Below are 16,181 nucleotides of genomic sequence, written 5' to 3'. Positions count from 1 at the left end.
GTGTAGTTGATATTTGGATTAAATAATCTTTCACAACTCCACCTTTCTCTATCATACACAGCCTTTTAATTTTTGCAACAAAGCATGTGCTAGGGAATGTCTAGAATATGTCTTGAATCAAAATAAACGTGTACACGTGAACACATCCCCTCTACATGTACGTTCATAACCCTCGAGACTCATTTCACCAGTACAAGACTCGACACAGGTTTACCTTCTCAATAGGACCAGTCGGTCATCTAACAACCACTCAAACATAACATTGACAAATATTAACTTTATTAGAAGCTCGATTCCACTGGTGCAGCTTAGCTGTTTTCCGCACTATAGTCATTCTGATCACTAAAGCGCTGTGGTCTGGAACGAACTATTCCCACGGCGCAAACGGACGGAGAACACATCTCGCCGAGGCGCATCTAGAAGGTTAAGCCCAGTATGACTCACGCACAGCAATAACTTTCCAAACACTTGTTCTGTGCATAGCCATCTGAGCAACTGTCCGTGTTTCGGCAGCAGTCTTTGTTCTTGTACTCGTCGCACTCAACCTCTTCTGCGCAAGTCTATAGAATTGTAAAAAAAAAAGGGGGGGGAAAACAACAACAAGGAAGATCAATTGAATGTGATGTTCGAGATTGCAAATAATAAAAATCGCGCGCTGGATAACGTGGTAAAAACTGTTCAAAAACGAGTAGTAATGTCCCATTCTGCAATCAACGTACTCTGTCGTTTTCACCCTTGCAGTCGCTGGTGTCGCAGCCGTCCTTATCCTGAATTCGTCCGTACTTACAGGCTTGTAGTGTTATAGGGGGGCATCCATCACTGGGAGCATCCATGCATTCATTGGTGTCACATCCATTCTTGTCCTTAACTCGTCCGTACTTGCAGGCTTGTAGTGTTATTGGGGGGCAACCGCTGCAGCACACAGTCAAGCATGACTCGGTGCTGTCAGCGCGTTCCTTGCATCTACCCTCTTTCTTCTCGCCGTTGCATTCAGCGCCATCTTTGTAGTATTGATCACATGAGATGAACGACGAGTCATCATCATCATCATCATCGTCGCCAGCTTCACCCTGGGATAAAAGTGTGTGAAGTAGATGAGTTACACTGCATTCTTCATGTAAACGCTTGGGACTATTGTCCAGGTCGGAGTTCTAGACAGTTCATCTAAACATTTGACTGAATCAACAATCAAATGTACTAATTGATATGTCTACCTTCATGCAGCAATTGGAATATAGACACTTCCTCTGGCTCCAATCATGAGAGCATCGGTTGGAATAGCGGCAGCAACGCTTCTCATCGTCGATGACCTCGCCAGCAGGGCATGAATCCTTGGTACTGCCTTTTTCAACTTCAGGTGCGATGTCGCAGAACTGCAGATAGCAAGGCAAGTAATAAGCGACAATCAACATGTTACTTTAGGCAAATCCAAAGTGAATCAGAATGGACACCTCGCTGTTCCAGTTTACTAGCCGATATGGCAAAACCGACTGCCATACTGCGAGACTTACCTCGTTGTATTTACCGTCGGGATCAGTGTCTTTGCAACAGGCCTGTAGGGTACACTTATCATCATCTTCTCCGCACTTGTACTCCGGATCTGTGTATTCGCAATCCCTAAAAACCAAATGTTTTGATGTATGTTAGCGGGCACGGAAGTAGCAAGATCATTCCACAGTTGACGTATGACACTTTTCGCAACCTATGCCCTGCAGATGAAAAGCTATGTTCTAAAGCGCACATTTTTACATGTGTACTTGTGCCAAGATAAAATACCATATCTTCAATTGTCATATTTTGCCATACAGGCCAATAAGTATACCATTGGTACCGCTGGGTGTACACATGACTTACCAAATGTCGAAGCAGGTGTTCTCGTCCTCATTATCGTCCTTTTCGCAACAGAAGGAGTGCAGGCATTTGGATTGCTCGTACCCTTCGCTGCATCTGCCTGTGTACCTGCAGCATTCTTTATCATCTATCACATGCTTATTTTTATTGCATCTCTTTCTGGGGTCGACATCGGCAGCAGATTCACATGTCAGATCATATTCATTTTCCTCGTGATCTGCACAGCAGTAATCCTCGGAGCAGACTGGTTTTTCCATGTCATCCTTGTCACAGGCTTTCTTATCCTCGCAACACTCTAAGTGTTTTTCCTTGTATTCACAATCGTACCCTTTGACCTCACAGTAATACTCATCGGGCATTGGCTTATCTCTGCAACAATTATCTTCTGTGCACTTAGGGGTGCCCATATCATCACAACCGCTGTACTCACAGCACTGTATGTTATTATAGTACTCACACGTAACCGAAGCTTTCTCCTCGCAAGTGATAGTGTCTGCATGGGCGCAGATGGCCATGGCCGCACAAAGCGCGATAAGCACGGAATTGTTGAGTTTCATTCTGGGTTCACTAACACAATTTCCTACTGAAAACAAGTGCCAGATATTAAAGAGTGTTAGCACAATAAATAGGGCCAACTTATTTCGCACTTCCTAAAGTTGGTTCGTATCTAAGAATGATCAAAAACTGGAACTAGAAGAGTTTTATGATTTATAGGAGACCCGAAACGTGTTTTATGATCGCTTGATTGATTGATACAGAAAGCCAAAAGAATGTACAGATATGGGATATATATGCATCCGCGAATCAGAATACAATAAAATATGTCATAAAATCGGGTTACACAATAAAATGCTATATTTGGGACGGTACGTTATAAATGTCATATTTTAACTGTTCCTACAGTCCTATGTATACACATGTAAAATTCATAGCCTTCTAAATTATAAATAAAATTGTAAGCACACACGAAGAGATAAAACCGGTAACCACAGCAGCATCTGGATGTTTTCATGAGACCATGAGTATGTTGTGTGAAGTCTGGTCATGGTGATAGGTGATAACTGGTCTCTGTACTAGTCCCTACTAAAGTGGTATTTATGGGAGATTGAGAGTCCACTTTGGGCACCTACATATTTAAAATAATATTTCAGGAAAAAAAAAAGCGACGGTCACACAATACTTGATTCTCAACAAGTATTTATGTAAATAAGTACTGCTCAGTCACAAGTCACAAGTCACAAGTCACAACTCACAAGTCAGAATTGCTTTTGACAGTATAGACACTGTTTTATAATAATATTACAGGCGTAATAGCTACAGCCCAACACTTTGTGTTGAGTCGACATTGGGCGTTGACTGTTGAGTCGATGTTTTTATGGTTGGACAGACTTGTACTGAATAGGAATTAGAATATGTACGCGTTAGTCGTTAACTCGTTATAATGCCACCGGCTCACCACTGCCACCAGTCTCACACACAACAACACACACAACACTTGAACACTGTCAACACAACAAGAGAGAGGAGAGAAGTCAGAAGAGAGGAGAAGAAAATAGAGGAAGAGAGTGAAGAGTTGAAAATTGAAATTGAAACATAAAATAACAATCAAAAAACAAACCTATAAAAAACCATCAAACAAATAGTAAGAGTAAGCCCTAATGAGGAGAATATATTTTACTTTACAGTTTTTGAGTAATAGTTTTATTTTGCATATTTTCCAGCTCATAAATTCATAATGTGAGGGACTGTGGTCTGTGAGTGTGGAGACTGCTGGAGTGTTGACTGTGAACTCGTAGAGTGTGGATAATTGAAGGATCATTATTTCTGTTTTTACAAAGCCTTCTGAGTTTTTAATTAATAAAAAAACAATAATTTAGACAACTTCAGAGTACAGTCACCAGAGATCACTGTTGAATATTGATCAGTGATCACAGATTCACAGGTCACAGTTCACACTGCAGACTACAATTTGTACGTGTTTCAAATTTTGTGTAAACATAGTACGTTTTACGTTAACGCATCGATTTGAAAGCGTGTTTACGTATTACGACTAGAAGTCTGGATCACAGTGACACAGTCACACTTGACACTTGAACTTCAACAAGTTCACAGACTTCACAGTTCACACTGATCACTGATCAGCGTCAGTGTCAGAACGCCACGCGTAAGACATGGAATCATACATTATATTTGTTGTTGGTAATTTAAAAAAAAACAAAAAATTATGCATATTTATAACATTATGTTTTTTATTATAAAAACAACATAAATAGCAACTTTACAAAATCCCATATATACAATTTTTTTTTTACCAGGAATGTTCCACGACAAGGAGAATGTTAACGTGACCCTCTGGAGTCTGAGCTCTGGCCACTCGGAGTCTCTGACTAATTGACTATGGTCGCTAAACATTTCTATTGCTTTTTATAAAAACAAAAAACAAAACCAACAAAAAAACAAAGGTGTTCCACATAAAAATAAAAGTAGATTTGGCGTGTTTAAAAAAAGAGAGCCAAAACTGCCTTGTGAAATTCGGCCATTTTTGAAGTGGCCATAAAGTGACCTGAGGCGGCCATTGTTGTACTCGGCCTTGCCCAAATGTTTCGGACATATACTAATTTATTACGCCTCTGTTCTTTTTGCTGCTCCGACATACATCTCTGGAAGTCTTTTCGTTATACTCATACCCTTTGGCATCTGGTTACACTCCTTAGCTGGCGTTATCCTCACCTCCGATATCGTCGTCGTTCAGATTATTATCACTATCACTTGATGCATTTTCCTCTGCATCAGGGACATAAGCTTCTGCCTGTGTGACAGGTATAAACTGATTACCTTGACCATACAGAGAGTGCCTCTTGTCCCTACCGCCACTCAGATGCTTAGTCTTCCCTTGTGGCATATTTAATACTTCAAAAGCTTTATATGTATACGAACGTGATCAATACTGCTTGTGACTGTCACCAACATTCAAATTCTTTTTCAGACATGAGGGAACAATAACTTTAAACTTTCTGACACATGGACTATGGGTGACTTGGATGGATCTTGTAAATGACCCGGCATGTCGATTTCTGGCCTCAAAAAACTAAATATCGGACTGGAAGTGCCTTTTATATGGTGAGCGGCCAATATTTCCATTTGTTTTCAGAATCGGGTCTCGAACCAAACACAATTTAAAATTTGTACGGGTGATATACTTGTGCTGAGGTCATTCTAAGAATCGAGTTTGTAAATATTTGATTCTCCAGAGCTCCACGCCTCCACCCCCTCTGTAAACAGGAGTAGTTTAGCGCAACATCTTTTAAAAGCGATTGCTCCATATTGTCCCAAGACAGGCGTGTAATTCTATAATCCAGCACCCTGGTAAAGCTGATCATGAGGACTCAGCTTAATAAAAATCCGGGTTTTCGTTAAGATGGGCGTGGAATTTAGGTATAAACCAGCAGTCTGGTAGGACTGAGGATTCAGCTCCAAGAACTTCAAGGTTTCCAAAAATGGTAAAATGTAAGGAGGGCCAAACAATAAGTGTCGCTTTACTAATTTTAGTTTCTCTGTCAGATTACTGATGAGGCTGCAAGTGTGTGTCCACTGCCGATTAGGTGGAACTAGCTATTTGGGATCTTGTTAAGCTTTTCATCCACTAGCGGCAGTTCATCGCAATGTGTCGCAAGTACTATGAAGAGAGGCTGATTGCAATGGCGAGAAGATGAAAGGCGATCGCAAGGATCGCGACAGGAGCGTCGAGCAGTTCTATTAATACCTTCAACGGCTTGCTTCTTATAAACACGACGACTATTAATACTTTCAACAGCTTGCTATCTATAAATACTACGAAGGAGGGGGCAGAATGTGATGGCGAATAGATGAAAGGCGATTATAAGGATCGTGACAGCAGCACAACACAAAACGAAAAAGACGATGGTTATGGCAATGATGATGATGCTGATGACTCCTCATGTGACGGTGTGAAAACGGATTTCCGATGCAAAGATCACGAAAATCGCACTGAATCATGCTCAGTAATCCGCTGTGCTTAGGCAAAAGTCAAGGCAGAGCTCATACATTTGCTAATTCCGAACGAGTGAGGAAGCTTGAAATCAGGAAACGACATGTGTATCCTCAACACGCTATGTACAAACAAAAAACATAGCTGCATACTATTTTGCTTGTTAAAATATACCATTGATCCGATAGAAGGTAATGGACAATGTGAAGATCTGTAAACAACCAGTCTGTAGCACACAAGGCCACGACAGAACTATCACCCGACGGATATGTCGCTTTTGGACGTGATGTCTGAGTTATCAACGTGGCTGTGAACGAATTTGAAGACAATTTCGGTGATCCCCGCGGTGTCATATGATACCGGCATATTATATCTCAAACTGAAAAAAATACTATGCGCAATTTTTTTTTTACCCCAGCAGGAAGGTGGATTCGAAAGGAGTGGACGTGGTTTGGAGACAAGCTATCGCACGCGTGAGACCATTTAGCATACACACGCACACTAAAATTGAATACCCGCGTCAAGGGATATATCGATTTGTAATTATTCGTTGCCTGGTCCATACCGGGAACGTGCACAAAAGCAAATATAATTCCCATTGTACACTGAATAATAGTCTGTGAATGTTAGGTTTGGTGAATGTCAGGTTTGCAGTGAATCAACACAGTAGTATACCTCAGATATGTCTCTATACCGACTTCGTGCTGGTACACACTATTCACATTGTGCTGAACATCAGCCAGTCCGGCTTAATTGAATCGTGAGTGGGAAGTGCTCCACTGGTGGACACATAATGGTATTGCGTTCGTTTTTCTAAACCAAAAAATATACGCCACTATGTTCCCGCGTCCAATTCTTTTCTTAACGTTTGTTGAGACGGCTGGGCTGAGTACAAGTCTGAGGCCTTGCATGTCAAATAAATGATAAAAGTCGAATAACAACACGCATGGTGATTGATTCGAGCCGGTGGTTTAATACTCCGCTATCCTGAATCCAACACATCTTGGTTTGAGTATTGTCCTAAATTCTAATTCATGTTTGCCAGTCTACTGTACTGGGTGTAGGCCCAGCGCCACCGCATCGAACTCAAACGATCCACGCGGTGCTATTTTTAGACTGCATATCCTGGGCACATAATCGTTCACCAACATAGTCGTCTCCAGGAGAGGGTCGAAGTATCGATCTGATTATAAGGGCAATGCGACATGGGGTGAGGGATACAAACAGTAGGTGAGAGATGCGAAGGGTACAGATGCGGTGGAGAGCCAAGGAAATCTAGATCCACACAGTACCCTGTCATAGGGTTATCTTGTTATCTTGTATTAAGCCAGATCGTCACAGTACCATGTCATAGGGTTATCTTGTTATCTTGTATTAAGCCAGATCGTCACAGTACCATATCAGGGTTATCTTGTTATCTTGTATTATCATGTGAATGATTTCAGAAGGGGTACCCATTTGTATCGCAAAAATAGGCACAAAGAGAGCGCTCAGAAGGTCAACTTGGACAAGTGCACGTGGCCACACCGCAGCTTCTCTGGGCCTATCAGCATAACATCTTACAGCGATCTATATATACATTGGGCAGCAGGAGGTATACTAGTATATAACTGACGCTGGTGGTAATAAATAATTGAGTGTCGGCAATAACACCACTTAAGAGATGGTGTATTCATGAACGGCTTTGCACACCAATACGTATACTGATTGATACACAACGGAGCACGACTCTTACATACCTTAATACAGAGAGGAGAGAGAGAGAGAGAGAGAGAGAGAGAGCAAGAGCACATGTCACTCACATGACGATTTAGGTGACTGCAGGAACGCCATACATAGAGTTGGGAAAGTACCTTGCCGGCGGTCGTATATGCCAATCCGTTCGTTGCGACTCAGTCCTAGTAAGAGGCCCAGGTCATGAATCGAAAGGACCGGTGGAGTGACCTTCTCATCTGTTTTACGATATGTAATGCAATGGTACCATCAGCATACAACTGAGATGGGCATAGGTAAAAGACAAATGGCACATATCACCACACTATGATACCCTCAGCATACAACTGAGATGTGCATAGGTATCGCATGTATGGTGTATATAACCAAACGCGAGTGCATTCAATGGGCAAAGGGATAGACTACATATCAGTGAACAGCAGAGGAAAGATGTTCACTCAATTTGAATGTACGTTTTGGTATAAGTTACACATTTGTGAACAACAAAGAAAGGATGCTCATTTAATTTGAATAAAAAATATATGAAATACGTTACATATTCGTGAACAGAAGAGAAAAAAATGCTCTTTAGATTTGAATGCAAGTTTTGGTATGCGTTACATATTTGTGAACAGCATAAGTATGATACTCATTTAATTCGAATGCATTTACGTTTTGGTGTTAGTTTGAGCTATATGGAGCATGTACCGAACATCGCGTACCCACGAAGCCCTCACATAATCCATGTGGATATTCGGAATATATTCACCATCAAATGTTTGTCTATAACCAAATACCAACAAGTAATATAACGTAATGCAATGACCCAAATATTATAGTCACGTTCATGGATTCCTGTAAAGCTATAACTATTCCTGTACTGGTTCATATTCCCACATACCTACAAGCGTGGAGATATTTGTTCCGTGAACGATTGTACACCAGACATACACATATGTGAGCATGTTGTGTTATTTAGAAGCGAGATAGACAAACCATTCTCAAAATACTGAACTAGCATGCCCCACTTACTACCAACCAAACACAACAACTGCGACATGCAAACACCACAGACACACAAATGTGAGCATGATGTGTTATTTAGAAGTGAGCTATGCAGACCATTCTCAGATACTGAACTAACACACCCCACTTATTACCAACCAAACACAACAACAGCGACATACGAAAGAAGTTGTGCTGTCGGTATCGGAGACCACATGCCTACTATAGTTGAGGCTAATCGCAAACCTATATGGATACACTCTTTCTTATATGAGTGTGTACAAACACGCGTAAAATTATATCACAGGGACACATTTGTATATAGAATATATCTAATATATAGATATGTAAACACGTGTATACTATATATATCGTATAACATATACTTCACATATCATATAACATATAATACATATATCATATAACTTATACTACATTTATCATATAACATATACTACCTATATCATACAACATATATTATATATATATAATATAACACATACTACATACATCATACAACAGATATTATATATATCATATAACATATATTATATTTATCATACTACATATATCATATAATATATGTTATATATATCATATAACATATATATCAAACAACATACTACATATATCACATAACATATACTACATACATCATATAACATTTACCACACATATCATATAACCAATGATATATATACATCATATCACATCTACTATACATATCATATAACATATACTACATATATTAAAAAACATACTACATACATAATATGATGTAATAAAATACTACCTATGCGGAAAGCGACTATGGTTGGCATGCCCTCAGCCATCTCGTTAACCAATCGCCTGGTCTCAGTCAGTCCGTTGTCCGTTGACACCAAACCCTTATCTTCTGCAACACATACACACACACAGGTATACGGACATATGCGTATTATCAGTACGGTCAAACATTGGTAGGAAAATCGCACGGATTGGTAGGTATACCGCGTGGCTGGGTAGGTAAAACGCATGGAGGTAGGTAAATCGCATGGATTGGTAGGTAAATCGCAATGATTGGTGGGTAGATCGCGTGGATTGGTAGGTAAATCGCGTGCAGTGAACGTATCTGTAGTCTGATCGAGCGCACTAATGTCTGTTATGTCATCGGGTGTGTTTGTTCGTAACTAAACCGATTCAAAGACGACGGAGCTGATACGAAAAAAAGTACATAGAAACAGGGTATCAAACAACCCTAAACTCTAAAACCAGAGACCCTTCAATATAGAGATTAAAAAAGGAAATAACACTTTGGGATTGCATATATAGAAATACTCTAATTGACAAAGCACGTTGCGGTACACACCGGTAAATTGGCGGTAGCACCGATGCCGAGAGTGGGAATGAGATTCATACTGAAAATACACACAAACACTGCATACAAATACAAATACACACACACACACACACACACACACACACACACATATATATATATATATATAGTTAAGCGTCATTGCACGAACGGGAGAAACCACCCTGTAATAGTTGAGATAACATTGAATAAGCATCCCACTTACGCTTAGCACTCGTGGTGCTTCCTGTGACATCCTCTTCCTCTTGCCGTCTCTTGGCACTATTTTCTGCTACCTCTGTGCTCGTGTGTGTGCTGCTATTGTCTGTGTTGGTCTTGGTTGACGTTGTGTGTGCGCCCTGATCGTGTACGGGTGTTGTATCTGTCTCCGCTTGTTGATTTGTAGGTAAAGTATCTGAATATTCATTCGTCTGTTGACCTGTAGGTAAAGTATCTGTATTTTCATTCGTCTGTTGACCTGTAGGTGATATATCTGTATTTCCATTCGTCTGTTGATTTGTAGGTAAATTATCTGTATCTTCGTTCGTCTGTTGAATGGTAGGTAAAGTATCTGTGAGTTCATCCGTGTGTATCGTATGAGTCTCTACACCTGTCTGCGTTGTGTCTTTGTCTGTGTCTTTGTCTGTGGCGGTGGCTGTGTCTGTGTCCGTGCCTGTGGCTTTGTCTGTGGCTGTGTCTGTGGCTTTGTCTATGTCTGTGATTGTGGCCGTGTCTGTGGCTGTGGCTGTGTCTGTGGCTGTGTCTGTGCGTTCGTTGATTACACACACACTGAATCGGTACTCTCTTTCGGCCTGCATGACCTTGTGATGTCGCACTGCCACACTCGTCACCACCGCCGCAGCCCCAACGGCAATCACAACCCCCGCGAACACACCTGCGGAGTAAGGAGTAGATCACAGGAATAAGGAGTAGACCGCAGGAGTAAGGAGTAGATCGCGAGTGACTCTGCACGGAGACGAGGCGCATGGACAGACAGTGTGTGAGAGTTGTAGGGGTGAGTCATAACTTGTGAGTACTAGACTACAGCTGAGTCACATCTGCCACTCACAAGGAGCACATGGCTATGCGGTGTTCGAATTTTCGGTATTTTCGGGCGACCATATACAAACCAATGCAGCAAAGCGCATAGCGGCACCGGAACACCACTGACTGGAGCGGAGGCAAAAGGGTATTATCACACACATCGCATGTGTTTGTTCCTTGTGTTCTTGCTTCACCCATGACCACACTGTGGCTATGCGACTCACACCCCCAACACTACATCCGTGCCTAAACTACACTCTAACCCCCAAAACCCTTAAACATGACTATACAACCTACACTCTAAACCCTAAAACATGGTTATACACCCCGCACACGACATCCGTGCCTACACTACACTCTAAACCCTAAAACCTTCAAATATGACTATACACTCTACACTTTAGACCCTAAAACATGACTATACACACCGCACTTTACATCCGTGCCTACACTACACTCTAAACCCTAAAACCTTAAAGCATAACTATACACCCTACACTCCAAACCCTAAAACATGACTATACACCCCGCACACTACATCCGTGATTTCGCCACATGGCTATACGCCCCATAGCAAAGGACTATTCAGTGGGTGTGTGCATCTCCACGAGCCTCTTTAAACGTCGACAAACAGGCTGTACTAAAAACACACTGATCAGGCGGATACCAAAGAACAGCTGAGAGAGACAGACTAACGCACAGACGACCACCACAAAACAACAACAACCGCAACATCAACATCAACTACCACAACCACCCCCTATCAACTACCACAACCACACCCTCCCGACTATCCACTGCACCCGGGTGTGCTGCATTCAATACAATTGCATGTACGACACAGACCCTGGCCAACACTAAGCACTGAACATACACACAAGTATAGTGCAAATGCGTATGTATGTGTAGTATAAGTTGCTAGGTTGTGTCTGCTTAATATGCGTTGCTAGGGTGTGTCTGTCTAGTAAGCGTTGCTGGGGTGTGTGTGTTTAATATGCGTTGTTAGGGTATGTGTGTTTAATATGCGTTGCTAGGGTGTGTGTGAGTAATATGGTTGCTCAGCTGTGTGTGTTTAATATGCGTTGGTAGGTCAACTCATACACCTACCAGAGGCAGCCCCTGCAGCCATGACCCATCCCATGCTCATACCCGCAGTCCCCATTGTGGCGCCTATGGACGCGCCTGCAGCGATGGATTAGGAAAGACACACATGAGTACATTAAAGAAGAAGAACAGCACGCTACAATTTCGTGTACAAGGAGAAGGTCAATTGGAGATAACTACACGAGACACACATCAAAGAACAACAACACGCTACAATGGCATGTAGAAGGTCAGATGACTAGGTGTATACACGCTGCAAACATGCGCTTATGATTACATATGGATAGGTAGATATACGTACACATGATGGATAGGTGGATATAACTACATGTCATATATATGAACACATACTTACATATGATATAGTGATATATGTACACACATACTTGCATATGATATAGTGATATATATACACACATACCTACATATGATACATATGCACAAATGACATGACATATGCACATAGTGATGGATATGTATATACAATTGCATATAACATACATAAATAAACATCGTATATATACTTGCATATAACATACATAAATAAACATCACAGAGTGATGGATATGTATATACACTTCCATATACATACACAAATAAACATCGCAGTGGCTACGTGAATATACTTGCATATAAGATACTTAAATAAACATCAATATACACTTGCAATACATACCTAAATAAACATCGCAGTGGCTACGTGAATATACTTGCATATAACATACATAAATAAACATCACAGTGATGGATATGTATATACACTTGCATATAACATACATAAATAAACATCGCAGTGGCTACGTTTGTTGCACACGCACCTACCTGCAGCACCTCCGGCCAACGCAACAGTGCCTGCGGCAATAGGCAAGCCAGCCTCTAACTGCAGAGCTTGTGTGAAGCCGGTCTGTATTAGGGTTTAGGGTTTGGTGTGTGGGGTTTTAGGGGTTTAGGGTTTTAGAGTTTCCAGAAATAATGGCTCAAGGAACAATGGTCGATTGATAACGGGCGCATAAAGTGGTACTATGCCGAACATCATGTAAGAAGTAGTACAGAGCCGCTGGTTTCAGCTAAAACCCTAAACCCTATGACGAACATATTAGTTAACAAAAAATAAAAAATAAACTGACGATACTGCAGCACAGACTAACACTATGCTATGCAGGACCACAGAATAGGACTAATAACAAACCACAGCAAACAATAGGACAGTCAGCAGTTGTCTTATATTACAACAGCACAGACTCAACACTATGCTATGCAGGGCCACAGAATAGGACTAATAACAAACGACAGCAAACAAATAGAACAGTCAGCAGTTGTCGCTGGTATCACCACACGTTTGAATTCAAAAGCATGGTCACTGGATAAAGTAAACACATTTCACAATATAAAAATTAAACACGCATATCCTTATAACAAGTAAACATGCATAGCCCTATAACAAGTAAACACACATGGCCTTATAACAAGTGAACACACATGGCCTTTTAACAAGTGAACACACATGGCCTTTTAACAAGTGAACACACATGGCCTTATAACCAGTGAACACACATGGCCTTATAACCAGTGAACACACACGGCCTTATAACAAGTGAGTACACATGGCCTTATAACAAGTGAACACACATGGCCTTATAACAAGTGAACACACATGGCCTTATAACAAGTGAACACACATGGCCTTATAACAAGTGAACACACATGGCCTTATAACAAGTGAACACACATGGCCTTATAACAAGTGAACACACATGGTCTTATAACAAGCGTATAGTCGAGGCACATACTGCGCACACTCTGCAGAAGGTCCTGTCTGTGTTGCCGCTGATGACACTGTACGGATACTTCTCCCCCACTCTCGCCCTGGCCAATCGGATGCTGTCAAGAGGCGCAAACACACTCCCCGTGGCATAGTCAACTATCTACAGAAGTGTGTGCATGTGTTAATGAGACCATCTAAGCAAGCGTAGTCAACTATCTACAGAAATGTGTGCATGTGTTAATAAGACCATCTAAGCAAGCGTAGTCAACTATCTACAGAAATGTGTGCATGTGTTAATGAGACCATCTAAGCAAGCGTAGTCAACTATCTACAGAAGTGTGTGCATGTGTTAATGAGACCATCTAAGCAAGCGTAGTCAACTATCTACAGAAATGTGCGCATGTGTTAATAAGACCATCTAAGCAAGCTTAGTCAACTATCTACAGAAGTGTGTGCATGTGTTAATGAGACCATCTAAGCAAGCATGTGTAATCTCTGAAGCAGGGATAGCCGTGTTCGCATGTGACATATAACAACACACAGTCCACTTGCGATGCCATGCGTTGCGTTGGCACAAAACTGCAACATACATTAGAGTGTCATGAGAACGACAAAACGACCCATCTCTATGGAGAGCAGAGATGAGATGTGTGTGTATGTGTGTTTCAATAAGTAATAGACCTCTGGAGAGGAAGAGATGAGATGTGTGTGTATGTGTGTATCAATAAGTGATAACCCTCTGGAGAGCAGAGATGGGATGTGTGTGTATGTGTGTATAATTAAGTAATAATCCTCTGGAGAGACAGAGATGAGATGTGGGTGTATGTGTGTATCAATAAGTAATAGACCTCTGGAGAGACCGAGATGGCATGTGTGTGTATGTGTGTACATATACGAAGCACAGGTGCTGGCCATTGGACCCTGGAGTGGTATGTGGTAATTCCTATTTCATACCTACACCTGTTTAGATATTTCTTATTTCTACTTCATACCTACACTTGTTTAATATTTCTTATTTCTATTTCATACCTACACTTGTTTGATATTCCTTATTTCTATTTTATACCTACACTTGTTCAGATATTTCTTATTTCTATTGACATTCGTGATAACAAACAGGTACGCCTGCGCAAGCACGTGATCAACCCGACAGGATTGCGTCCAACTACCCCCCCAAACAATACACGTTAAAACGTTCAACTGCGCGTTTACGTGACCCAGAACACACCACAGGCAATCCGTTGAACGCTGCACTCAGTCACACACCTGCAGCGTCTTCACAGACACAGTGCTGCCGTTCATAAACTCCGCCAAGCCTATCTCACGGATGTAGTAACCTTTCTTCTCCTCCACCACACACACCACGTGCGCATACCCACAGTACACGCCGTATCTGAACGCACGCGAGTCTTTGGCCATGTTGCCTATGGGTCTGCTTGCTCGCAGGGTGTCGCCTGGTTGTACCAGCGTGTAGCTTTCAACCAGCCGCAGCCATTGGTGGCGATCGTACACACTGAGCATCTCTTGAGAGACACGGTCCTGCGATGGGAAAGAAGAGAAATGAGGGGCATAGGAGGAAAGGCAGAGAAATGGGCGTGTGGGTGTATAGGGAAGGTGACAATATATCCGGGTGTGAACAGCAGTACGCCTATGTATGTACAGGAACACACCTATGTAAGTACAATAACACACATATATACGTATGTACATTAACACACATAAGTACGTAAAAAGATAGACCTTTGTAAGTACAATAACACACCTATGTAAGTACAATAACACATATATATACGTATGTACATTAACACACATAAGTATATAAAAAAATAGACCTATGTAAGTGCAATAACACACCTATGTATATACAATAACACACCTATGTATTACAATAACACACCTAAGTATGCAAAAAGAAAAGACCTATGTATGTAGAATATCAGACCTATATACGTACAATAACAGACCTATATACGTACAATAACACACCTGTGTATGTACGTTAACACACCCATGTCTTTACAAGATACTTCGAGTATGACATCAAAGAACAGCGAATGTGCGGAAGGAGCAACGTCGTTCTGAGCATAGTCGTGGTACAAAGATAGGCTGTTGGTAACCATGGCAACCAAGCTTGCATGCCCATACCTCATAGTAACGTGACATTCACAGACAAACAGATCTATCCGAACAGCCTACCAAGATAAAAGAGCTTTACAACAAACACCATATCTTTGCCACACAAACATCTGCGGCTTGTACTACGTGCACTTGGTCGAAAACCACGCACTCTCGACGATTACGTGCACTCGAGCGATATATATAAGTATATATATGTATATATATATAAGTATATA

At 41.4% G+C, this 16,181-nt stretch overlaps 3 protein-coding genes across 3 annotated transcripts; all 3 read right to left on the bottom strand.

The window, feature by feature from the left end:
* Positions 1 to 263: 263 nt before the first annotated feature.
* On the bottom strand, positions 264 to 2,460 carry SARC_01806 (hypothetical protein). Its single transcript, XM_014304475.1, has 5 exons — positions 1,855 to 2,460; positions 1,512 to 1,617; positions 1,215 to 1,373; positions 720 to 1,070; positions 264 to 560 (listed from the first exon to the last, which is right to left on the bottom strand). The coding sequence occupies exons 1-5, from the start codon at positions 2,406 to 2,408 to the stop codon at positions 441 to 443; spliced, it is 1,290 nt and encodes a 429-aa protein (XP_014159950.1). The 5' UTR covers positions 2,409 to 2,460; the 3' UTR covers positions 264 to 440.
* A 2,101-nt stretch (positions 2,461 to 4,561) lies between these two features.
* Positions 4,562 to 4,753, bottom strand: SARC_01805 (hypothetical protein; the record flags this gene model as incomplete). The annotated part of the gene is made up of 1 exon (XM_014304474.1): positions 4,562 to 4,753. One exon carries the CDS (start codon positions 4,751 to 4,753, stop codon positions 4,562 to 4,564), a length of 192 nt encoding a protein of 63 aa, XP_014159949.1.
* Positions 4,754 to 6,822: 2,069 nt separating this feature from the next.
* On the bottom strand, positions 6,823 to 15,977 carry SARC_01804 (hypothetical protein; the record flags this gene model as incomplete). Its single annotated transcript, XM_014304473.1, has 9 exons — positions 6,823 to 7,043; positions 7,714 to 7,812; positions 9,372 to 9,473; positions 10,141 to 10,809; positions 12,066 to 12,140; positions 12,885 to 12,966; positions 13,853 to 13,987; positions 15,094 to 15,366; positions 15,855 to 15,977. The coding sequence occupies 9 exons, from the start codon at positions 15,975 to 15,977 to the stop codon at positions 6,907 to 6,909; spliced, it is 1,695 nt and encodes a 564-aa protein (XP_014159948.1). The 3' UTR covers positions 6,823 to 6,906.
* Positions 15,978 to 16,181: the final 204 nt, after the last annotated feature.

Source organism: Sphaeroforma arctica, assembly GCF_001186125.1.
Source record: "Sphaeroforma arctica JP610 unplaced genomic scaffold supercont1.75, whole genome shotgun sequence".
Lineage (NCBI taxonomy): Eukaryota > Ichthyosporea > Ichthyophonida > Sphaeroforma > Sphaeroforma arctica.
The sequence above is the reverse complement of the archived record's forward strand: the minus strand, read 5'-3'. Positions and strand labels throughout refer to the sequence as shown.